The 27508-nt window shown below is 44.1% G+C and overlaps 1 protein-coding gene across 1 annotated transcript in view; it reads left to right on the top strand.

The window, feature by feature from the left end:
* Positions 1-4612: 4612 nt before the first annotated feature.
* slc7a14a (solute carrier family 7 member 14a) overlaps positions 4613-27508 on the top strand; it is a gene marked incomplete at its 3' end in the record, with an annotated part of 30395 nt that continues 7499 nt past the window's right edge. Inside the window, exons 1-5 of the mRNA XM_080784338.1 lie at positions 4613-4725; positions 19778-20416; positions 24003-24239; positions 25753-25970; positions 26508-26654. Of these exons, the coding sequence (XP_080640464.1) occupies positions 20110-20416; positions 24003-24239; positions 25753-25970; positions 26508-26654 (909 nt within the window). The 5' untranslated portion in view covers positions 4613-4725; positions 19778-20109. The remainder of the gene's footprint in view (positions 4726-19777; positions 20417-24002; positions 24240-25752; positions 25971-26507; positions 26655-27508) is intronic.

Genomic DNA, 27508 nt, shown 5'->3' with positions numbered 1-27508 from the left:
TGCGTTTTAAATGCTATAATTCTTGCAATACCAAATGTAGCCACCAGGCTTCTATGGCTTCACAAATCCTCTGCGGTTTTGAGGGCTTAGTTCGAACCTCTAGACTTACTCTCCACTGTGGTGTGGTGGGCAGGAACTTTACCATTGCTTAACCAAGTGTCCCAGGGTAATATGTATAAGGTTGTGGTTATGGTCCACACGGACAGCATTGAGTCCACATGGTCTGCATTCATTCAACATACTTCACCAAATGACAGCGTCAACACACAATATGCTAATGGCTGCTCCAGGCATTAGCATGTCAAGGCTAACCACACACACACACACACACACACACACACACACGCGTGTGCACACACACACACACACACACACACACACACACACGTATTACTAAACTTGATACTTAAAGGACCACTTCACCACTTTTCAACCTATATTCATATAATAGGTCCTCACTAATAATCATGATAAAATGGCACGATTTTTTCCTACTCAGTCTGTGTCTCATAGGAGGGCTGTGGGCAGTTTAGAAACCGTCTACCGGTTATTTTTTAAACAAGGTTCTTTTTACAAAAATGTTTAGATTTTCATTATCGTGCGAACGATGGCTTCCATTTTCGCATTGCAACTTTTCAGGACTAGAAAGCCTGCAGTTTTTATTAGCTTGTATTCCCCATTGATGATGTCACTGGAAGACGGTTTCTGAACTGCCCACAGCCCTCCTATGAGACACAGACCGAGTATAAAAAAATTGCGTATTATATGAAGATAGGTTGAAAAGTGGTGAAGTGGTCCTTTAAAGAGTCCACTGCAACTGAGGCATGGGGGTTCACATTCATTGACAGTGGCACATACTGCATGCAAATTACCTTATAAGTACGCTATCTATGGCCAATAACATATTCGTGTGTTGAATATTTGATCAGAGCACAGTGTGGGCTTAATAATTCAAACCAAGCCTTTACACCACTCTCAATAATTGCCCTCAGTAAGAAATGACTCTCCCATGACATTAAACACCATTGAAGCATCACAAAGCCGGCCTCCCTCACTCAGGTTTTCTGTATCGATGGAAAATGTCACATGTCCAGAAAACGCCTGAGAGATATCTTAATGGATGGAAGTTGCCATTACTTATAGTTGTGTGTGACAGACGTGTCTGTTTTACTTTCACATTGCATTATTATTTTCACATTTCTACAGCTGTAAAACATTTGCATGTAAAGGTGTTTTCAATATGCATCCCCGCCTACACGTGTCTGTTTTGACCTACAGAATACACCACCAGCCTTCCAGACGGGGTTATGGGGGAGATGTGCCTATTTTGACGTCCACCACCAGTTGTGTGGGTGAGTGAGTTGTTGCTGGGCCTGGCTGCGACTGTGCCTGATTATTCTCACATCTATTGATCCACTTCATTACAGTGAAGCAATTAGCTGATAAATGACAGGAATGGCGCCTGGCAGCCTGGGTTAAATTTTGTTTGTGTATTTGGGGAAATATCAAATTCAGTTGATAAGACGGAAATGGTAAGAAAGAGATGGATGGGATTGGGGGAGGGGAGGGGCATTGCTGGTTGTCAAAGGCATTATAATTTCATAAACAAGCCAGCTGGTCTCTGAATTTGCACTGTAGAATTTCAACTGCAAAGAAATGGAGGCATGAGGCCATTTTGTCTATTTTACAGTCATCAGGTTTGTAAAATACTGTGAAGCAGTTCATATTTTCTTACTGAGTATAATAATCAGTAGTATACTGTATAAGTACTTTAAATTTCATCTTTAGATGGATACTGTAGCCTAATAAAATACTGTAGGTTTCCAATTAGACAGAACTCATGCACATCCAGTGGGAGGTGCTGGTTAAAGCAAGAAAACAATGTCATAAGGGTTTAAAGACCAAGACTCATCACGTCATCACATCCATGTATAAATCACCCAGTTCTAACTGGCAAAATTAGAATATTTTACAAGACCACTAACAAAAAAGAAATGTCGACCATCTGAACAGTATATTAATGTATGCAGTCAATACTTGGTCTGGGCTACTTTTGAACAAATTATTTCATCAATGGCGTGTGGCATGGAGGTGATCAGCCTGTGGCACTGTTGAGTTGTTATGGAAGCCCAGGTTTGTTTAATAACAGCCGTAAATTAATTTGTATTGTTGAGTCTCATGTCTCACCTTCCTCTTGACAATACAACCTAGATTCTCTGTGGGGTTCAGGTCAGGCCAGTTGGCTGGTCAGTTAAGCACAGTAATACCATGGTCAGTAGGCCTACACAAATTACTAGTAGTCTACCCTAGTTTTGGCTCTGTGGGCAGGTGCCAAGTGCTGCCTGAAAAGTTAGATCAGCATCAACATAAAGCTTAAATGTACGAAGGCACGCACAAAATATCATAATAGATGGTTGTGTTGAGACTCTGGACATGTTATTTGCTGGTGTTGATCCACTGACAGTGAAAACTTAACACTGGTTCACAGCCATCTTTTTAGAGTACATTGTGCTTCAGTATGTTGACAAGCTTCATGGATATGCTAATTTTCCTTTCCAGCCCGATTTGGCACCCCATGCCCACATTGCCAAAACTAGTAACTGGTGTACTGACCTTGGTATTACTGTGCTTAACTGACCAGCAAACTGGCCTGACCTGAATCCCACAGAGAATCTAGGTTGTATTGTCAAGAAGAGGAAGGTGTGAGACATGAGACTCAACAATACAAATGCATTCACGGCTGTTATCAAAGCAAACCTGGGCTTCCATAACACCTCAACATGTCACGCCACATTGATGAAATAATTTGTTCAAAAGTAGCCCAGACCAAGTATTGACTGCATACATTAATATACTTTTCAGATGGTCGACATTTCTCATCATTTTTTCAGTCGTCTGCGTAAAATAGTCTAATTTGTTGAGATAGGATTTTTTGATTTTCATGAGCCATAATCATCAAAAAGGTTTTAAAGGCCTGGGCCATGGCTCAGTGGTCCAGGCACCTTGGCTGGCAATCCAGTCTGGCAGTGTGCCGCGGGCTTGACTCCCGATCCCGACGGCCTTTACTGCATGTCTTCCCCCCATTTCCTGTCAGCCTACTGTCTGTCCCTCCATAAAAAAAATTAAATAAAGGCGAAAGCCACAAAAAATAAATTTTAAAAAATGAAGGTTTTAAATACTTCCACCAGCCCTCCTCTGAGACACAGTAGAAATGGCACCATTCTATAGAGCGTAGCAGTGGGCATGGTTTTCTGGACCGGCCATTCATTATTCCCAATGCGATTTACAAAATCCATCCATCCAGGATCCTGGTGAATCATTACCATAAAACCTTTGATTCTGTGAAAAAATGGTAGGCCTATTTATAAATGTAGCTATATATAGCCTAGGAATAAATAAATGGTCATTTTTTTCTTTACTTTATTTTTTTCACAGAATCAAAGGTCTTATGGTCATGATTCACCAGGATCCTGGATGGCTTGATTCTATAGGCTTAGAATAATTGATATACCAGTAAATATTTTTGTAGATCTGAAAAATGAATTGGAGAGATTTCAGTGGGTCCAGAAAACCACGCACACTGCTATGCTCTATAGAGAGTATATGCATAAAGTGAGTGGCAAAGTGAGTTTAACATATTTTAACATCAATGCAATCAGATAGGACTTATCTGTTTTGATGTATAGGTTGTCAAGGCCTGAAAGTACGCCGTGCATCTGTGCTGTGGCCAACGCAGAAGTCCTCTGCCTCTCGCCTCCAGAGTCCAACAACTGCGGACTAGACCTAAATATATTACTCTATGGACTATAGACCGCAACGGAGGCCCGCCGTCTCAAGCGAACTTGAGCTACATGAGACACCACCGAGTGAGCCAAAGCGAGCAAGTTGCAGTGTCGAACGTTGCGAAGTTCTCTTAGCCGACTCAGGGCCGTTGAAGTTGTGACCCGATAGGCAGAGAATGAGAGAATAGCAAATAATGTTCTGGCGAGGTCGTTTGCCCCGATTGCCACTCAAAGTGGCTACTGGCCGCAATGAATAACAGCGAGTCCTTGCACAACCAGCTGTAGGCTTTCGAAGGACGCGTTAGTAGGCGTTCCGCATAACTTCCGTATGATGATGTCACGTGCATAACCAATTATTGTGAAGGTGGTTTGGAAATGGGTGAGGTGGTCCTTAAAACGTTGTGTTTAATGTGTTAAAGATAATAGCCTGTGGTCTGTCAACTCATCAGACCTCTCTGGTTAGTTTTCTAACCTACCAGAGCGATAACACCATACCACCAGAGAGATAACATACGCATACGCTGCACACACACACACACACACGCACACACGCACACAGCCACACACACAACGGTAACCTCAAGCGACCGACACACACGATCGGTGTCAGTGTTGGGGACTTGGGGTTACTGTATCACAGACCTTCATTTTAAACTGTCAGTGTCTAGTCGTCGGTCGGTCGGTCAGTAAAGCAGACGAGGAGGGGAGGCGGGGGGAACCAGGAAGCATACCGGATAAATAATAGACAGTGAGGGCGGTCACGTGGTGTGCAGCGGACTTCTGAATGATTTAAGGCTTTTTACATCATCAGCCCTCAGCCCGCCGCCCCCTCCGTACCGCGCCGAGCAGCCCAGAGAGATGCTGCTGCTGCTGCTGCTGCTGACTGACTGCAGCATCCATCCATCCGACATGCCATGGGCATCCTTTAACCACCCGGGTCAAAGTGAGTGCGGTTTTCCCCTCTATTCCTCTATCTCTAGGCCTATCCGTAACCTATCTCTTGAGATAGTCTCCCTGTCTGTCTTTGCGGTTCCTCGGCGATATGATATGACACATATTTATCGTTTCATCCTTCAAAGACGTTGTGTTTGATGACTGGATAGTAGCCTACCTACACGGACACTTTTTTTAGGGATGTTTCCTTCGTGGAGCTCACCTGCTCAGTGGGTAGGGCAGGCTATTCCAGATAGAGAGTGCTCGGGGCGGGCGTCGCTTGTCCCACCGGACCGGATAGTTGCGGTATAGTAGGCTATACCGACTCTCGCTGGAGGTTTTCGAGAAGAGAGAAAGAGGGAGGCGCGGCTAACCCGACTCGGAAACCGGTAAAGGGTGGGACGTTTTCACTAAATAGTTGGTGAGTCTGCGGCAGAAATGCTGCTGATATTATGATAAGAAATGACTTGTGCGCGCGCGTGCGCGCGTGTGTCGTGTTTGTGAGAGACACTGTGAGAGTGTGAGTGAGAGAAAGGGATTTTGAACCTGTGATGCTTCTATTGTCTATGTGCTCATGCGAGGAGAGGAGAGTGTGATGCTATGAGATGAGATGAGTTTCCAACCCTGGTACCTGGCTGGTGCTATATGCTATGCTATGTGCCCTGAATGATAGCATAGCCTAATCTATCTATGTATACTGATCCTGTAATTATGTCATGCCTTCTGATTTGTGACAAAATAACAACACCAATTTCAATTATTCAGGGATGTGCATGGTTTCATCACTCTCCCTTTAGCCTACATGTGGATATCTCTCTCTCTCTCTCTCTCTCTCTCTCTCTCTCTCTCTCTCTCTCTCTCTCTCTCTCTCTCTCTCTCCTCATACAGCTCACAGATGAATGAAAACAGTGAGAAAGTAAAATATGTGTGTGTGTGTGTGTGTGTGTGTGTGTGTGTGTGTGTGTGTGTGTGTGTGTGTGTGTGTGTGTGTGTGTGTGTGTGTGTGTGTGTGTGTGTGTGTGTGTGTGTGTGTGTGTGTTTGTGTAACTAAGCATGAGCAGTGAGCACTCTCACAGAATGCTCCAAGCATTGGATCTGGGCTAATCCCTAATGCCATGACTAGATCTCTCTCTCTCTCTCTCTCTCTCTCTCTCTCTCTCTCTCTCTCTCACTCTACCATAAGGGCTTTGGCTCTTTACCCCTTTAATTTCTTTCTTCTTTCTCTCTCATACCACTGTCTGTCTCTGCATTAACTTGTGCTGAAAACAACACTGGCTACAGCTCTGGAACATGACCGTAATCAATACTCAAGACAAGAGTGTATATTATGTCCAGTGTTTAAGATGCCTTTTTAATTCAGTCTACTTTGAGAGCTTTCCCTGAAAATGGTCTTCAACATTTTGACAATAGTGTGAGATCTAATCTTCTTAGATATAGCTGCCTGTATACTAGACAGTGGATAGCTTGATTCTGTTTGACAAAAGGCCTTTACTTTTAAACGACTGCATCATCCATTGTGACATTGTTTAAGTGAGGGTCAGGATGCTGTTGGCGTGTGTGTTTTTCTCCAAACAAATTTATGGTACTTTCTGTGTAAACTCTTTGTTCATTTTGTCCCTGTGTGCTCCAATTTCACCATTAAATCTGGACCTCTTCCAATTTCCCCATTAGCTGTTTGCAAATACCAAACAAACAGAAATGACAAAAACTGCAGCCAGGCCTTTGTGAAGGAGTTGTTGTATCGCTTAACGGAGGTATAGGGCTGTCACGATCAGGATATTTTACTTGACAATTAATTGCCGTATACTGTATTGCGATTAACAATTTAGTTTACGTTTCCGAAATTGAAACATTGGAACATACAATTAAAAATTACATTTCTATCAAAAATTGCACAGCAACTTACAAAATACAAAGACATGACATATAACTTTATATAGGATACTTTCAAACATCTTTAAAATAGTGGAAATAGCCAATCTACAAGCTTGCTAACTACATTTAAAAAAAAATCAAAATGTATGAATATTGTTCACCATGAAAACAATGGATGATTATGCAAAACAATTGCGTTTATGACAAATAATTGCAATCAGGAGATTATGTACAGTAATAATTGTGACAGCCCTAATAAATGGAGGTTACAATACAGCCATGACATGAAAAACAACTCCCCCTTTTCAGCCACTACTTAAAAGAAAAGTTACGTGAAGCTAGGGCCAACTATTTTCTTTGTCTCAAAATGAATGCCAAATGGCACATTCATATCAGCCCGCACAGTCAAATCCTCAGTGCTAATTTAACTCTGAGAGCATAAAAACTGACCTAATTCAATTAGCACGGAGGATTATGTGTCCACTCCACAGACATTGAAGAGAGCTGGGACCGACTAGAATCAATATGGAGACATTAACGCAGAACAATGGGTGTCGATATTGTCAAAGACGAACACGAGAAGGTGAAGAGCAAGGAGAAGAAGACCGAAGACCGAACAGTATAATCCTGGACCCTTACAGATCCCCTTGGTTCCATTTATACACTCTGTGAGTTCAGATAAAGAAAGAAGGAGAACGAGAATAAAAGATGACAATGGTGATAGAGATGAATATTGTGTTGTGGACTATATAAGGCAACATGGATACCTCAATATCGATATTGTGACTTTGATATCGTATTGTGATTATAATATCAATAGATAATTTTTCTTTCAAAATGCCAGACAATAAGTCAGTCTCATCATCATGTCACAACATAATTGCCCAGCGATATATTTGCCAGTTTGCAAGCTCAACCGTATGTATACGTATGTCTTCTAGATACAGACTTTCATATATCCTCAATGTCTGCATCATGCTCAGAGATCAGTGGTGTATCAGACTCAGTGCTCAAGAGCACTTTAACCCCACAGATATACTACAACATCTGTCACCAACCAGTCACCAGTTCACAGTGAAAGAAGGAGATAGATGGACAGACAGACAGACAGAGGGCTAACTCGGATCAGACCAAATATTTATAACATTTCAGGGTTAAGTGTGTGTGTTTGAATGTGTGTGGCGTTTGTATGTGAGTGACCCCAAACTGTGTGGGATGATTACTCACATCGCGGCCTGCATGTGTTCAGCTGGTGTCATGAGCTACACTTAATTCATACTGAACGAACTCACACGCTCTCACACACACACACACACACACACACACACACACACACACACACACACACACACACACACACACACACACACACACAGTTCAATGGTGGGGTGGTGGGGTACACCGTACATGTGACATTAACTTCTCTCCACGTATACTCTCTGTCTGCACTGACGTCAGTCAACCTGCCTGCGTATAACGAGTCAGACTAATATAATCAGCTACACACGCACACATGCACAACGCACAGAGGCACGCACACACAATTATGATCTTTATCTATGTCAACAGCACACACCCTTTTTCTCATTGGCTCATTGGGCCAACAGCTGCACAAAGAGAGACAAGAGATCGAGTAGGGAAAGAGAGGATGTGGGAGAAAGAGATAGAGGAAAACAGGATGAGAAGCAGCATGAGTGTGAGGGGGAGAGAGAGAGAGAGAGGGGTGGGAGGGAGGATGACATACAAACAGATACAGACAGAGAGGGTGGAGAGGTGAGTCAGAGTGGAACCATAGAGAGGAAATGACTGGAGGGCTTTTGTGTGTGTGTGTGTGTGTGTGTGTGTGTGTGTGTGTGTGTGTGTGTGTGTGTGTGTGTGTGTGTGTGTGTGCGCGCGCGCTGTGGTGGAGGGGAGCTTCATTATCATTTCAATGTAATCTAATCTCTATTATGAATGTGTGAGTGTGCATGTGCTTCCAGGACCTCCAGGTACACTATAAAGATAGGTTTATCTAAGCTGCTACTGCACATACTCTGCCTGGAGTATCTCTTTCTCTGGCCTCTCATGGTGTGATTGGATCTTTCTGGCAGAGTACAAGTCAAGTGTACGTGCCGTGCAGTATGAGGTGGCAGGGTCATATATTTGGAGTGTAACGTTTTACCTGTGTTAATAGTATCAAAGGTTGGGTAAGTCATATTCTTAAAACTAAACGTTTAGTTCTATATTCGGATAGCATAGAGCGCCGAAGTCCTGATATCACTCGCTGATTCACGGAAGTAATTTATCTATGGAAAATAACTACTATTTCATGTAGTCTGTTTCTAGCGAAAATTTTACTAATTCAGCATAACAATAGCGTTTTCTGTCAGTCAGTTGATTCTTCATATCCATATGAGTGAAGCGGCATGGATGATTTTTTCAAACACAGTTCTTATATGAGGCGATCTGAAATCCCCCTACGGGGATTACAATGCAAATAAAAAGTACATGAACCCGTGGATTTAGCGCCCTCTAGCGATATTGACGTCAGACTTCGGTGCTCTATAGGTGAAGTGTGTGTTCTGGGGGGTCTCAGGTGGTTTGCCAATTTCAGCCAGGCAGTTTCAGTCAATTTTGTCTGCTCACTTCTTTGTATCATCACTTCCAAGTTCCAATTTCACAGTTTCACTTGTTAATCCTTCCTGTATCCAGTGTGAGTTCTCTCTACTGATTGGATGAAATTGCTATCCCGGCCTGAAAATGCAATTACATGTTTACTGTATTAAGTGTATAAGTATACATTGTGGTTTTGATCATGTGGTTTCCATGGTGAAGAATTACAAGGCCAGAGAGTTGCAGAAAGAAGAAATGGACTGAAAGACTGAACAGAAGTGAGAATGCTGTATGTAAGCGGTGGATGGGGAGGAGACAAGTGAAGCTATAGAATCAATGAAAAGCCAGTTGCTGTCTGCAAAGCATCACAACCCAGTAACTACTTCACAGACTGTTGACAGTCTCTCTTGTCTTGGCTATCTCTAAACCGAAGAAGGGTAGTAATGGTGAAAATAAAGAGGAGGAAGAAGAAGGGATAATAGGGAGAGAGAGAAGAGACTAAGAGAGTCAACAACAGTGAGAAGAGTATTTCCCCCCAAGCCAGCCTAAACACATCACAGATAGACACAAACCATTTAGACGCGTCTGGTACTAAAGGTTGGGTAGATAGGGGTTTTTAAGGCTGTGATACATGGGTGAAGTCTGAAGTAGATGGACAATATAGCCAGTGGCGATTGATTGAGATAACACTGTGGGCACGACACTTTTATTTTATATATATTTTTTGTACAGCAACCGTTGGCAAAACAGCCCATGTCCATTATTAGCCATATTTCACAGTGTTTGAGGGATGTGGCTAGACAGTGAGGCCGTCAACTGCTGAGATAATGTGTCTCTCTCTTTTTTCCTAAATTCTTATCCCACGATTTTGTAGCCCATTTTTCACCCCTGTGTCAATTCTCTAATGTGATCATGGGCTCTACACACCCTCCACCAACCTAGTCCCCATATATGGGGGACATGGGGAGAGCAACGGACTTGAACTCATGCCTGAGTGTCCAAATTATGTGTCTCTCTCTTTATGAAGTGTGTAAACACTCCAGCAACCAGTTTGTAAGATTGATATTAGGCCTGGTCTAAATGATGTAACTTCAATATATAAAGAAAGCCCACTGTGTTTTAAGGTTTATAGTCCAACTTTGCAATCATTCAGCAGTGCAATGCATGTGGCTGGTAAATCATGGTTATAGTACCTCACTCCTAGCAAATGTAGGAAAGACAAAACAAGACATTGTGGATCATTAGCCCCAATCTTTTGTATCCCTCAAATCTGCAATAGGCCAGTATGATTAAAGGTTTCATGACATTCATTTTAATTTATTTTTTGTTTTTATTTTAGGTTGTATGACCTCAATTACAGCCGTCTGTGTCTGTGAAGCCTTTTGAGCTGCAATGAAAACAGGCAAACAGTGAAAACAGTGACATCTGCTGGTAGATCCCATATGGGATTTGCAGGCTGTGACATCACAGTCAGCAGGAAAATCAGAGGACTTGTTTGAGCCAGAAAACCCCAGATCACAGAAAATCTACTGAATGTTAAAAGTTCAGTATTTTGGGTGCAATTGAGCTCTGAAAACCTAAAACAATGAATTATGTCACACATGAATCCCTTTAAACTTCATCCTATCAGGAAGGAAGGAAGGAAGGATGTCAGCAAGCCTGACAGTTAGCCTGCAGGTAGGAAGACAATGCTCCAGTCAGTCATCCATCCATGAACCGAGTCAGCCACCTCACATCAGCCAACCAAACCGATAACTAAGGTTCGTGACAGCGTCGTGTTCATACCTTCCATCTAAAAGTGCCCTCATGAGAGTAGCTGAGACAGGGATTCTGAACACATGGCTAAGCCTCAGGGGCGTAATGAGGTCATTGTGGGCCCCGGTGCGAGAATATTTTGTAGGCCCCCCACCACCGCGGCACCGCCATAAACAAGTGTGCGTGCGCGTGCCTATGCGCGCACACACACACACACACACACACACACACACACACACACACACACACACACACACAATAGGTATAAACTAACATTACAGGTGAGGTGACCGGCCACACAATTAAATTATTCAATTAAATTCAAAGGGGCTTTATTGGCATGAGAACATATGGTACAGCATTGAGTAAGTTAACAGTCGTTGTAATTGAGTTTGTGCTTAAAATGTACTGTAATTCTGCAAAAAATAATAATTCAATCAATCACACTAGCACCAGCCTTTCAGCACCACATGCAGACAGCACCAGCTGCCAAGCTCAGTGTCCATACAGTATATTCATCAATAAACAACCTGCCCTGACTTGGGCACAAAAACAAAACTACCACAGCCTGATGTCTCCAAACTATCAAACATAAAAATAAAAAAACACAGCTCATTATATGCCACTATAAAACCACAGCATGGAATGGATGTACTCACTTATTAGAAGGTCACCTTACGGGCCTTGTACTCAGCAAAGTCATTTATGATGCTTCTCAGGTCCAAAGCCCTCGCTCTGCAGTTCTCAATAGAAAGCGTAGCCAGTCCACTGAGTCTCTTGTCCCATGCTGCTCCTTAAATAAGTCTTTATCAACTTTAGCTTGGAGAATGAGTGCTCTGCACTCTACAGTGACAGGTATGGTGAGATATAACATTAATGCAGTGCAAACATCAGTAAATGATGCCACTATATGTGTCCCTGTCAGGGCTAACTGGCACATGACAGCACAGTCCTTTGCAATTTGCAACTCTAGATTTATTATAATGATATAAAGTGACCATCAATTTGCATCTGCTTGCATTAAACAACATTAAACTCACCAACATTGCAGCTGTAGGGAAAGCTTGAATATCCACTTTGAAACTGAAAAGCTTTTGTTTCATAAAAATACACCGAATATTTTTCCCACTCAGCTCTGCACTTCGTTTTTCTTCTTTTTTTAGTTCTATCTCACTACTAGAACTTTCTGATAAGATTGTTGGCACTTAAGTTGGCTGTCAACAACAGCGTCCATTTGTTTTTTCAATGTTGTGGACCGGAGCGTGGTGAAATAGTTGCTAAGATATGATACTGCATAATGATTGGCTCTGCTGCATGCCTATGAAGAGTACTGACCAATGAGCTGTGCCTAGCGCCTTGCTAGACACCAGGTTCCATGTCTTCCTCCTGTTCCCATAGCTCAGCTAGCTGCCCCTTCTGCTTGTGTGTATGTGTGTGTGTGTGTATTCACAAAACAGCGCCCGTCAGCTGTTTCTTTTCTTTTCTTCCCTTCCCCTCATGGGCCCCTAGGGGGCGCTGGGCCCCAGTGCTTTGCACTGGCTGCACTGCCCTATGTTACGCCACTGCTAAGCCTCCAGTTAACCATGAGGAGGGATGCCTCAGTTGTACATCAAAATCTAAACTCAAACCCAATGTGCATCAGCCTCGGAAACATTAAACGTGATAGAAAGATATCAAGGGAGTCAGGTTATTGGAGAATCAGAGCCAGTTAACACACTCATCGTGCAGATATCCAGTTATCCTGCCATTTATTTATACTTTTTAAGAACTACGTTCCAAATCTAATTTATTACGCTTGCTAGTGATGCAAGCCAGTGACTCAGCCAGGCAACCAGTCAGTAATGTGTCCTCACTGTCCAGTCAACCAGGGAATCAGACAGTAAGTCTGAAACTGAGTCTAAGGGCCGATTCATACTCCTATTTTACCGCTGTTTCGGCGCTGTAGTGCCGAAATGATTTCGGCTCGTCAGAAATTTTCAGTAGCACCGAAGAGATGACTTTAGGACGGTCCCCCCCCCCCCCCGAACCTCAAATGACGTCACATTGTAGGCTCTACAGCGCCGAACCGACTTTTATTCGGCTCTAAAATAGGAGTATGAATCGGCCCTTAGATATCACAAAGTTTGAAATGATCTCTTTTCTAGGACCTCTTTAAGTAGATCAACTATATTTGAAAGTAAAAACATGTCACTAAAGCCTGCCAAGAGTGAATTAATTCCACTCACGTGCTTCTGCTTCCGCCTATGAGTTAGCTAAATGCATTAACTTTTTTCTATATCAGAGAAGACTATTGTCTGGATGTTATGTTACAGAGACGCCTGTACCAGGGCCTGGTGTGTGAGTGTGCATGGAGGCTGGCACAGGGGGCTGCTCCGGTGGTCATAAATCTCCACCCTGCCAAGCGATGGAGCGGAACTGTGTCGCCCAAGTGAGCCAATGCTTAGGCACAGATTCCCACTCTCTTCGTCTCTCTCTCTCTCTCTCTCTCTCTCTCTCTCTCTCTCTCTCTCTCCCTCCCTCACGGTTATGTAACCTTCCCCAGAGATATGTTGATGCTTCTGCTTTGAGACAGCACCAGCAGTAGCTTCCAATTTTGCTCCATTCTTCCTTCCTCTCCCCTCCTGTTCACTGATTAAAAAGACTAAGATGAGACAGTGGACTGTGGACAGACTTACTGCACAAATGCAGATTGATTGGCAGCTGCGGTCAGAAGCCCTGGCTTATTTTAAGACGTCAAGAGGGAAAACAGACAGACATAACAGTAGTGCCTCTTCACAGTAGGAAGCAGACAGAGAGAGACAAGTCTTGTCAAAGCTTTCAGACGTCCAACCAGTCTAGTTTGTTTTTGCCCTGGTCCATATGCCCATTAACAACAGGACACTTGTCCCAGACTAGACACTGGAAAGAAAGATAGACAGACCGAGCCAGAATGAGACACACAGAGAGATGAAGAGACAGAGAGGTGTTTAGCCAAGAGAGTTGGAATGGAGACCCACAAAAAAGTAAGACATGCCTATGGAGAGAAAGGCAGAGGGATACAGAGTCCATCAGCAGAGATAATTTCCCCTGACTAAGGCGTTCTCCTACGATGATGACTTAGCTACTTCCTCTTTTGTCTGTGACACCCACTCAAGAAAAGGGCCAGGGACGGTTGCCAGGTTGGTTTTGACTGAATCAGTGAGGGCACTTTATTTTATTAAGACACGGCAGCTCGTAAAGGCAACAGGAGCTCAATCAGGTGATTCATTGAGTAATTCAGACAGACGTTGGCTTAGCCACGGCTGATTAGGCAGTGGAGTGGAGGCACTGGCAAACTAGCTTATGTGGCATCAATGATAGTGATGATGATGATGATGATATTTGGGGGGGAGGGGGGGTGAAGGGTCGAGGGTTCAATTATTGATTTTAGACAAGACTCCAGCAGGGCAAATTAATGGATGGTGTTTGTTTACTCTTATTGACGTCAGTGCCTGCATGTGTATAGTAGGAGGTTATTGTGTTGTCTGTGTGACATCATGTGTATAGTAGGAGGTTATTGTGTTGTCTGTGTGACATCATGTGTATAGTAGGAGGTTATTGTGTTGTCTGTGTGACATCATGTGTATAGTAGGAGGTTATTGTGTTGTCTGTGTGACATCATGTGTATAGTAGGAGGTTATTGTGTTGTCTGTGTGACATCATGTGTATAGTAGGAGGTTATTGTGTTGTCTGTGTGACATCATGTGTATAGTAGAAGGTTATTGTGATGTCTGTGTGACATCTGGCTCAACTTGCCGTTTCAGTTGTAAAGAATTCAAATAGAGAGGATCCACATTTTTTAAAGCGAGTGAAATACATACAAAATACATACCGTGTACATGCAAATTGTGTTTGCCAGCAGCTCCATAACTAGGCTCGATGACTCTTTTAAGGAATTCCCATGAAAGAAATACAATGCATTCCGCAGATGTTGATTTGGAAGTTCAAAATTATTGCCTGTCTGTTCAATAGTTCCGCAGCTAGATTTGTTATGATGTAGCCACGAGTCCCACTACGCATGCTGCATGTAACAGCAACATGTATGTTGTATTATTGTCTGTGTCTGGAGGGCGGCACAGGGACTGCATGTGGCAGCGGGCGGACAGAGACAAATCGTTAGACTGCTGAGATAACAAAGGCAGAGCAGTTGGTGCACACCATTTTGGGTCTGTGCACAGTAAACACTGCTGGACTTGAAAAAGTAGCCTGCAGTGTCTGCTACAACATTAAAGGATGCCAGAGGCAAGGCAGGTGTTGTGTAAGATGGCTGCCACTGTATTAGGGATCCGTTTGCAAAAGCACCATTTGTATTTTGTGTAACAGCATTGACTGGATAAAAGGTCAGAAAAGGCCATCACCCAATCATGCCCAAAATATGATACTAGTTTGAAAGCGATGAAAAAGGGGGCAGATCAGCTGCATGTAATTACAAATAATGGACGATATTCCGGCCAGGTCGCTCTATTAATCCATTCAAACTGGGAAAGCATCAGTGTCATTTTCTAGTTTTGCGTTGGCTATATTATAAAAACTAAAGAACCACTGCATTTGTAGAATTGGCCTCGGAATGGGTCAGCTCTGTCCCATTATGGTACTGAATGGAATGGGTCAGAGACAGCTCTGTCCCACCATGGTTCTGAATGGGTCAGCTCTGTCCCTTCATGGTACTGAATGGGTCAGCTCTGTCCCACCATGGTACTGAATGGGTCAGCTCTGTCCCACCATGGTTCTGAATGGGTCAGCTCTGTCCCACCATGGTACTGAATGGGTCAGCTCTGTCCCACCATGGTTCTGAATGGGTCAGCTCTGTCCCACCATGGTACTGAATGGGTCAGCTCCACCATGGTACTGAATGGGTCAGCTCTGTCCCACCATGGTACTGAATGGGTCAGCTCCACCATGGTACTGAATGGGTCAGCTCCACCATGGTACTGAATGGGTCAGCTCCACCATGGTACTGAATGGGTCAGCTCCACCATGGTACTGAATGGGTCAGCTCCACCATGGTCCCCTGCTGTGCTTCCCCCGTCAGTCTAACAAAGACCCACTCATTTGGGCATGACATCAGTATCATGTAATTTGTGACAATATTCATAAATGAATATCATATATTTAACCCCAAAAAGTAGATCTAAAAGCTAACGACGTGTCACAAATTAAATGACCACTTCACCACTTTTCAACCCATCTTTATGTAATAGGTCCTCAATAATAATCATGATAATATACCACCATTCTTTTCTACTCTGTGTCTCATAGGAGGGCTGTGGGCAGTTCGGAAACCCGTCCAGCAGTGACATCATCGTTAGGTAGATCTTTTTAACAAATGAAGTTATGTAACGCATTGTGAGCTTCGAAAAACTTTATAGGCACATCAGATTGAAAGTGGTTAAGTCTGTAGGTTTTATATGAATATTTAAGAAATGAAAAGTATTAACTTGTGACTATAAACAATAAATACTCTGGGTCCATTTCCTGAAAAGTAACAGATTTCTGCCCCACAGTGACAATAAGATAAGAAACCTTACCAATAGGGGTACTTTATCAATATCAGTTGACCTAATGACTTATTATTGATACATGCCCATTCCATCCTCTTTTAGAGTCAGCTCCTTCAGTAAGCTCCCAGGAAAAGTGAAGGGGAGGCACATTTATTGAAACAGACCTTTAAATCAAAGCAGTGAGAGCTGCGAGCCTGGCCAATTTAAAGACTATTTTCAAGGATTTGCAGTAGCTGCAACAGCTGCTACCACAGTGCTTTGGTGGTCAGATTGTTCAGACAACATAATGTCCACTCTCCACGGGGCAGGTGGCAACCATCAAGAAAAATAGCCAGCGAGTATTTGCAACAGAACAGAAAAATGTACGGAAGGCGTGAAGTGTGTGTGTGTGTGTGTGTGTGTGTGTGTGTGTGTGTGTGTGTGTGTGTGTGTGTGTAAAATGGTAATTTATATAGCGCGTTACATAGTGAATTCACCCATTCACACACCAATGGTGGAGGAAACCATGCAAGGCACCAACCAGCAATTAGGGGTTCAGTCTTGCTCAAGGACACTTTGACAGTAAGGTCACATTCATACCAGAGAGCTTTGCTGCGATTAAAACGAATCCTGCTGCGCATTTTCAGAAAGTGCACTTCGTTTGGCAGGTGTGAAGGCTCATTCGAATCGTAATGCGTATCAAAGAACCGCATTATACTCCGAGCAAAAACGGGGGTTTCGCTTCGCTTCCAATCGCACTTGATTACGATTCGGTGCAGGTATGAATGCAATCCGCAGTAAATAAAGGAAATGAAGCAAACAATGTGGCGGAAGGTTCCTATAACGACAGTGGGTGCCCACCTTAGAGTAGCCTATATATTTAAGCCAAGGTGCCCACCCGCCCCGCAACTTATTATTATTGGCTTATTATTTTGCCAGTGGGTGCTTCAGCTCCTGAGCACCCACGGAGTTGACGCCACTGGGGGGTCCAGTCCCAGATGGCACGACACATGCACGTTATGAGTATAATTTTATCACCATAGATCATTATTATTATTATTATCATTTCACTGTCTAGGCTAGTTTATGAATGGAACACATTGATAAAGGTCCCCCCTGCTGCGTTTCCAATTGCTGCGGATCATGACAGTGTGAAGGCAAACAGCAGCAAATGAAATATGCAAGAATCCCATTTCTCCGCCCATACGCATCCGAGTCTACCGAAGTATTAGGTGAGAATGTGAAATAACTCTGCTGGATCCCGGGATCGACCTGGCTGCTCTACCCCTGTGTGTGTGTGTGTGTGTGTGTGTGTGTGTGTGTGTGTGTGTGTGTGTGTGTGTGTGTGTGTGTGTGTGTGTGTGTGTGTTTTCCAATCACCCCTCATGTTTGTTTGTTTATATTGAGAGTGATTGGATACGTGTCTAGACCTCAATGTCGGCAATTGAACCAGACGAGGTATGTCTGAGCGTGCTACTCACACATACGCATGCACAACACAGAAACACGGAACACACACAGTACACACGGTCGCTGGTGGACAAAATTGTTGTATTTCTCTCCGATTTTTCTTGCAAATGACAGCCCTACTTTATCATACAAGTGTGTCACACAATAATGTAGCAAGAATAGCTACAGCTCACAGAGCAATGCAATGCGTTGCAGGCTTGTAGATCTGCTAGATTGAGCTGTTTCTGATACATTTAATACACTAGAGCAGTGCACATTGGAGCCTCGACGGCGTCAGTGGTGCCCGTTGGGCACTGGCCTACTTGGAACAATGCAAGTTGGAAATGCATGCCCCACCCAGATATTATGTCTGTGTCCCTTTTATGCCCATTTGTCTATGCAACCGTCAGAATGATGTCAGAACAGGCCAGCTTCATACATGGACCCTGGGCAGCTATGGGCCCTGTCCAGAGCCCGGGCAGAGGCCTTTTTGGGGCAGTTCTGGGACTGCACTCTCTGTGGTGGTGTGAAGTAAAATTGTACGAATGAAAAGTATTAACAAAAGCTTATCTCTATTAATAACTGCATTGAATTAATTCATTGGAACACAGGTTGTTTTTCTCCATTTCCTGAAAAATAAAATATTTGGTTATACAAGGTTTTCGCCCGATATGAAAATACTGCATAAATACAGTCTTTTACATGCACAAATTGAACAGCACGTGCACACACACACACACACACACACACACACACACACACACACACACACACACACACACACACACACACCCACCGTGCACATGCACATATTGACAGGTCATATATATCCTCCTGTCTCAGAGCAACAGAGGATCAATGTACGCTGCTCCTAATGAGAAACAGATTTACTTCTCCTCATACCTTCCTCCCCTTCCCTTCATCGTGGTTCTATTCCTTTGCTCAACGCACACCGCTCATCAGACGTTATTGACCGCTGTTGACTGACTGTGTGCGTGTGTGTTTGGCTGTGTCCAGATATCTCTGTGGGTGAGGAATGCAAGTGCTTGCCTGTATTTGTTTATGTAAGACGTGTGTGTGGGTGTTAATTAGGGATTATATTGTCATTTTACTCATAAAGGGCTTTTGTTAAAAATGCAATATGGTCCTGCCCACTGAAGACTAACTATTAGACAATGATAAACCGTCTTGACCAGTTGAAGCCCAGCGTCCCTATTCACAAAAAATAGCACATCGTCAAGCGAAGTCAATTAAAAAAAGAGTGCACCAAGTACAGTGCAATAGAGTGTCGCAGTCCCGCCCCCGACGACAATCCCAGAAGAGAATTCCCCATTCATTTTTCCCATAGACGTTTCAAAAAGTATTTATTTAAAGACCTTGTAAGCCTCGGACAAAGCCAACTCTTGTTGTCACAAATCATGACAATAAACACAATGTTTTGGGCCGATCAAATAATTAGAAGAAAAAAAGGGCAGGGTACAACACTTTTCATTGATCGGCCCAAAACATTGTATTGTATTGTATTGTGCGGTCGCGTGCGCACACGCACGCACACACACACACACACACACACACATACAAAGATGAAAATGATCGAGCATCTTCTGCCACCTCTAATGAGCTCGGTCACTATAGCAACAGGGCTGTAGGGAGAGGGCCCTTAATTAGCTGTCTCTCCATTCAGGTACACCTTGTCTGTGCGGTTGAATCAGTAATAGTCCTCCAGCTGTGAGTGCACGCACGCACGCACACACACACACACACACACGCACGCACACACACACACACACACACACACACACACACACACACACACACACACACACACACACATGTATGCGCACTCAAAGATCAGCAGTGTGTCATCATAACGTTAACTTTTGTTTTCCACAGATACCCATCTGTCTCACCATGTGGAGGAAAAATAAGACAACCTTCCAATAAGCCTGTGAGAGAGAGAGAGACAGAGACAGCGGAAGGGAAGACTCACAAAAATAGAGAAAGAGAGACAGATACGAGGATTTATCTTCACAAACTCACTCATCCGTCGTGCGCAGCACAAGGACCGACGAAGTTGCAACTCTTTGATCCACACCTCCTTCATCCTGTAATCCTGCCAACAACAAAGAAAGTACCAAACAAATAGCGGTTGAAGAAGAGTTCCTCAGAAATCCAACAACCTCCCTTTCCTCCCCCGTCGAGGACTGTGACACTCGGTTGTCACCATGAGCGGTCTGGTGGGGAAGCTGAAGAGGGTCCAGTGGGGGGCGGCGTGGCGCACCTTCGCGTCCCGCGTCCTGCGGACCAAGCCGGTGGAGTCCATGCTGGACACGGCGGGCCCCCCGGGGGGCACGTCGGCGCACGGCACCAAGCTGGCGCGCGTCCTGTCCACCGTGGACCTGGTGTCGCTGGGCGTGGGGAGCTGTGTGGGCACGGGCATGTACGTGGTATCCGGCCTGGTCGCCAAGGAGATGGCCGGCCCGGGAGTCATCGTGTCCTTCATCATCGCCGCCGTGGCCTCCATACTGTCAGGTGAGGCCGGCGGCACGCGGTACATACTGTAGGCTACAGTACATACACAAATTACACATATACACGTTTTCATGCTTCAGACATGCATGTCAGAAGTATAGGCACAGACAAGAATTGGCCTATCTCACACAAACGCACGCGCACACACACACACACACACACACACACACACACACACACCCCTAATCTCCTCTCCCAGAGGACACACTGATCCCAGCACAGTGCATATAACAGCCTGAATTCCTTACTTCACACCTGTAAGGTTAAGATAGACTAAAGGCCAAATATCTACACATATGAGATACATCTAGTTTATCAACAAGTATATATATAAAATCAAACCCGTGTAAAGTGAGGGGCACTCTAATGATTAGAGTGCCCCTCACTTCACACGGGTGTATGATGATTAGAGTCTAATCATCATACATCATCGTACATCATCATCAAGAATGGTGGTCCCTTATTGGCCAAGGGTTCCCAGCGACATACATAATTGCCGATTTGCTGATACATGTAAATTCTCCATTCATTGTCAATGGGATTTAATGTTTGTGTTAAGACAGAATCTACACTATAGCTGTTTATGGGAGGGGCTTAATACTCAAAAACAATATATTTTTGGATGTGGTTATGTTGTGATGATTTGGTCTAATACCAGGATATCAGAGAGCAATCTGAGAGGCATTAAGGGTGATAAGTGAAAAAGAAAATGACCATCAGTACAGGTGTTGAGTTCAGATCTTTCTCATTCACAAACCTTACAGCAGTTTTAAGTAGGATAAAGTAAACATGTAAATTGAGCAGAAGAATACTAAGGATCCCCCAACAGCCATAACCAGCTGCTCTCCCTAGATCAAAGTCACAGCATTAAATACTGTAGTGCCTATATAGGTTCAATCAATTCCTGTCAGCAAAGAGACATACAGCATCATGCACCAATTAAGACAGCTTTCATACAGTATATAATTAAAATCCATCTCTAGCAGGGATTATTTGAGATGTAAGGAAAACAAACAATGAAGAAAACTAACATATTACCTCTTGCCCTCAAGGCCAGCTTTGTGTGGCCCAGTTGCACACCTGAACTGAGTCAGGCAGCAATCATGCTGTCATCTGACAAAAGCAAAAACTATAGCCAGACCCCTCAAACTTACATCCTCACATCCTCTACTTGCGTCCTGACTCCTTTCCTTGTGCCTTCGGGTGAGGAGGCGAGCACATAGACATTGATAGGTAGACAGTGAGGCAGTAGGTAGACATCTCATTGGCCAGTGGGGCAGTAGGTAGACGTCTCATTGGCCAGTGGGGCAGTAGGTAGATGTCTCATTGGCCAGTGGGGCAGTAGGTAGACGTCTCATTGGCCAGTGGGGCAGTAGGTAGATGTCTCATTGGCCAGTGGGGCAGTAGGTAGACGTCTCATTGGCCAGTGGGGCAGTAGGTAGACGTCTCATTGGCCAGTGGGGCAGTAGGTAGACGTCTCATTGGCCAGTGGGGCAGTAGGTAGACGTCTCATTGGCCAGTGGGGTAAGTAAGTGAGACTACTAGAACATTTGTTTCTGTTTCATAACCAGTTTGGGGAGACTACTCTCTCTCTCTCTCCTCACTCTCAGATCCTCCAAAAACTAATTCACATTTGGTGAGGGAGAATATCCACCGCTTTACAAGACCTTTGAGTCTACTTACTAGATCAAATATAGCCATACTACAATTCCTTACTGTATATGCAGTACTGCACCTACAGGCAGGCCAGACACACACCTGATCCATATTAAGCACCCTCTAATAGTTTACATGCTGACATTAGAAGGGCAAAGCCATAATATTACAGGGCACTGAGGCAATAGTTCAATACTATCTTAATAAGACAACCCTTGCTATCGTCTGCCATGACATTCACTTACAGTATTATATTATTATCGTGCACTCAGTCAAGGATTTCTCTCTAGTCTAGGTCTTTAATTGAATGTTGAAAGATATTACTGGTGTACACGTGTGTGCGCGCGTGTGTGTGTGTGTGTGCGTGCATGCGTGTGTGTGTGTGTGTGTGTGTGTGTGTGTGTGTGTGTGCATGCGTGCGTGCGTGCATGCGTGTGTGCGGTAATTGATTTTTCACTCTTATTATTTAGGGATGCCGCCGATTAATCGATTTTTCGATTAGTAGTTGCCGTTTTTTTTTTTTTGGATCAAATATAAGCTAATTCTAATAATATTAATAGTATTAATAATTGTAAATGGTCATTGATTTATTATCACCACTAGTTGTTTTACTGTAAACTTGCATGGAGGACGTTCAGCAGCACTCCGCAGAGACCGCACAGACTAGTGCAGGCTGGGCTGCTACACACAGTACACACACCGACCCCGCCTCCCCCCTCAGTCACTCACACGTCATTGATTGATGCGGAACAAGAAAACAACCGGCACACCATTTTCAGTTTCTACACAGTGAACTATCTGCTGCTATCCCGTTAGCGTGTAGCATCCTGCTGTGTTTCTACACAGTGAACTATCTGCTGCTATCCCGTTAGCATGTAGCATCCTGCTGTGTTTCTACACAGTGAACTATCTGCTGCTATCCCGTTAGCGTGTAGCATCCTGCTGTGTTTCTACACAGTGAACTATCTGCTGCTATCCCGTTAGCATGTAGCATCCTGCTGTGTTTCTACACAGTGAACTATCTGCTGTTAGCCCGTTAGCATGTAGCATCCTGCTGTGTTTCTACACAGTGAACTATCTGCTGTTAGCATGTAGCATCGTCTTGTTGTTTGGACTCACCTTGTGTGAGATGAACGACAGACAGCAGTAAAGATGCTTTGATGAGAGCATGAGGTGATAAATCCATCTTTACAGCATTCATGAATATTCATGTGTGTTTATTGTTGTGTTAAAACAAAGAAAGAATCCCTGATCCTCCATCAACAGCCAGCCTCCCTGTCCCCTCTCTCCACTCCACTGTAAACTGATAAAGTAAAATATACTTGCAAGGCTTGAAGCCTGACTTTTATTAGCGCTGCACACGTTAATTAAGCCTATTGATTCATTTCAATTTAGCCAATGTAGGGCAGGCTACTGCTCTGCTACAGTTTTATTCCATTGTTTAAAAAAAAAAAGAATTGTAAAGGCCTGAAGCCAAGGGCCTGCCTTTAGTGTAGGACTGTACACTTAAATAATGCCTTATTTTATTTTATAGCTTTTTCACTTAAGAGCCATTGTGTACTTCATGCAAACTTTAAGGTGTATTCCAGTAAAGAAAATGACCCAAATCTATGTGTCTGTGGTTTCTCTGCATGTGCAGACTGCAGAGCAGTGCTCCATGCAAGTTTACAGTAAAACAGCTGGTGGTGTGAATACTAGTAAATCAATGACCATTTACAATTAATAACACTATTACTAGAATTGGCCTAAATTTTTGGGGATAAAAAAAAATATATATATTAAATTTATTTGGGGGGGGGGGGGTCGATTAATCGATTATTAATCGCCAGAGCTTTAGAATATTCGATTGGGCAAATGGTCACCATGTGGCATCCCTATTATTATTATGTGTGTTCATTTTCACGTGGTCGACTTTCCCTCTGCACTACAGGAGTGTGCTACGCGGAGTTCGGAGTGCGTGTGCCAAAGACCACAGGCTCCGCCTACACATACAGCTACGTGACCGTGGGAGAGTGTGTGGCATTCTTCATTGGCTGGAACCTGATTTTGGAGTATCTGATTGGCACAGCCGCAGGGGCGTCGGCCCTGAGCAGCATGGCAGACTCTCTGGCTAATCACACCATCAGCAACTTCATGATTTCACACATCGGGACACTCAAAGGCCTGGGTAAGTGTCTGAAGGATGTGTGCACCTTTTGTCATGATTATTATATGACAAAATAGTGCAAAATAGTATAAAAAGGCAAAGAAGTTTAGGGATAAGGGGTTTAGCGGTGACGAAAATGGAGCCCCTGGTGTGCTGTAGGCTGAATGCACATAATGCAAATAATATCGAGTACAGCTTAACTCGGGTACGTTACTGGATTTAAAGAGCAAAATGTTGAAAAGTTGCATCTTCAAAAAGATTTGTAGAATTTGTCCATTCATCCTTTGTACCTATAATTCAGTGTTTTGGCTGTGAGCCATTAAGGTCAAGAAACTTACAATGAGGCAAGGTCGTCTGTTATTTGCAGCAATACATTTGTGACAATTAAGATGCCCTGCAAAGGCTTTATAGGGCAGTGGCAATACTGAGCGGTATATCAAAAATGAAAGTTGAAAGGACAGATGATGAGTATTATCACGGAAATCGTCTAAAACCAATCAAAGTGTCTTGAAATCGCAGTACTTGAGCCAGGGAATTTTCCAGCCATCCTGTTTATCTTGGAGACCCCGTCATGATCACAGTGATGGCAGCCACCACAGCACACTACCGCGGAAATTGTAACGATTGTCACTTCACATTAGCTCTGGTTCCGCGACGAGACGGGGAAACCCTGTGGATATGGTATGTAAGGCTATAGCCTCCGCTGTGTGCCAGTCGCTTCTATCTGTTGACCCTGCCCTGTCAGCGTCTTCCTGTTGGCCAGAGACACTGGTCACGTGACGGGCAGACAGCTGTTCGTGCAGCACTGTAATGGAAAGTTCACGTTTCCCTTTCCTGCAGGGAAACGGTCAACCTCTCCAACACAGGCCTGGGAAAGCGTAGATTTTTTGCTCCAATGTGCGCCCATTACACATTTTGTTCCAATCCCACACAGTTTCACATAAAATGGTCAAATCATAATAATGCTGTGTGTGTGCATGTTAAAACATTAAATAATATAAACGTTGTGCCCTTTAGTTGTTGGTACTGTATGTGTCAAGTACATTTGCACATACCTGAAATTCTTCCTCTGCATTTACTTATCCTATAACGGGAGCAGTGGATGCCATTAATATGGCACCTGCAGGCAGCCGTATAGAGTTAAGGTCAGGGTCAGGGTCACTTCAACACAACAGCCGTTGACCTTCCGATTCCCAAATGGCTCAGCTACAGCCGCCTATGTTCCTAGAGACACAAGCAGAGGAATGGGGAGAGATGTAGGAGCGCGTGTGTGAAAGAGATAGAGGCAGGCAGCAAACTTTATTTCGTGTTTATATATTTTTTCTTCTGTTAAATTAACTGCATTGGGCAAGCTCTTGAAAACTAACCATAGTGTGTGTGTGTGTGTGTGTGTGTGTGTGTGTGTGTGCGTGCGTGCGTGCGTGCGTGCGTGCGTGCGTGCGTGCGTGCGTGCGTGCGTGCGTGCGTGCGTGCGTGCGTGCGCGTGCGTGCGTGCTGTGCGTGCGTGCCCAATGCCGTCCATGTGCGTATATAGGTAAAGGAGAGCAGTCATACCCAGACCTGCTGGCGCTGCTGATAGCCATGCTGGTGACGGTGATAGTCGCCCTGGGAGTGAAGAACTCTGTGGGCTTCAATAACGTCCTGAACGTCATCAACCTCATCGTGTGGGTGTTCATGATCATCGCTGGGCTCTTCTTCATCAAGGGAGAGAACTGGGACGATGGCAGATTCCTGCCCTTCGGCTGGTCTGGGGTAAGCTCACGTGATGCTATAGCACCGCTGGGAGCCCATCGGCTGGTCTGGGGTAAGCTCACGTGATGCTATAGCACCGCTGGGAACTAACATGTCAACGGCCCATGGTTGTGGACACACAAATGCACGCACACAGGGCCATGGATACATCCATATTCAGGCACAATCACAGGACAGGCAGGCACAGACTATGATGATGATATGATATGAATCATCATCATCATATTATGTGCATTGATGATGATATTGTGGGCAGTTAAGTCCCTCTCACAATACACACAAACTCAATGCAGTCGTCCTAATCTCTTCTCCCTTTGTGTAATGCCTTTGAAATTAAATCAAATTTCAATAAAATTGTATTATAATCCAATGTATTTAATTGTAGTGCTTGGCAGCTCTTGCCTCACAGAGCACAGACAGATTAGGGACCAGCCAGTAACTCTGGTAATAATAACACCTAACCTAACTGACCTGACCATCCGGTTGCATTGTGCCTTTGTGTGAGCCTTTGTCTCCGCTGTTTGCATTGCTGTGCAGGTGATGCAAGGCGCAGCCACCTGTTTCTATGCCTTCATCGGATTTGACATCATCGCCACGACCGGAGAGGAAGCCAAGAGTCCACACACCTCCATCCCTTACGCCATCACTGCCTCCCTCATCACCTGCCTCACCGCCTACGTCTCTGTGAGTATAGAGGGCCACAGCTGGCCACACACACACACACACACACACACACACACAGTATTGTATGACTCTCACTGTCATACAAACACATACGCACGCAAACACACACAATGTTGATTGATCAGCACTGTAGTGGCCTTTGGTGTCTGCAGTCCGTAATGGTGTCTCTGGCTGCATTCTATATATTTTCAATGCCGAATTGATTTTACAATTAATTTCTCACTCTGCCATAAAACAGGAGGCAGTGGCGCTTTCAGGACCACTAACTAATCCCTATTATCAATGATGCGATAACCCGCTGGATTGCTTTGCTGCGACGTTCATTTGCTTTTATGTTCATATACTCAGCCCTGCAGCACTTCAGTCCCCATCAATGAATGTAAGAGCAGAGATTAGAAGACCCAGCCTGAACGGTAAACCTGCAGAGGAGTGGAAATAATGTCTTAACCACTGAAACCTCAAGGTTCTACTGTCTCTATCTATATTAGTGACTTTTCTGTTTTTGCTCTACATTAAACGCGCTCGTGCATGTGTGTGTGTGTGTGTGTGTGTGTGTGTGTGTGTGTGTGTGTGTGTGTGTGTGTGTGTGTGTGTGCGCGTGTGCGAGTCCTCGCTCTTGGATCATTTAGTATTCTGATCGCAGACTGCAGCAGATTTCTTACCGTGGCACCATCAGCCTGGTTGGTTGTTGCTATGGTTTCCAGATAACACCATCCTATGCGGAATTAGTTTGAGACTTCTTTAGTATGGCCTGGGGGCAAAGAACCCATCGATTGCAATGGAGGGGGTTTCACATAACAGACATTTAACATTGGTGGTTTTCACTACTAGCTACTGTATGAGGAGTTTTTCTC

This window comes from Protomyctophum bolini (genome assembly GCF_963924005.1).
Source record: "Protomyctophum bolini genome assembly, chromosome: 15".
Lineage (NCBI taxonomy): Eukaryota > Metazoa > Chordata > Actinopteri > Myctophiformes > Myctophidae > Protomyctophum > Protomyctophum bolini.
This window is presented reverse-complemented; position numbering and strand designations above follow the sequence as displayed.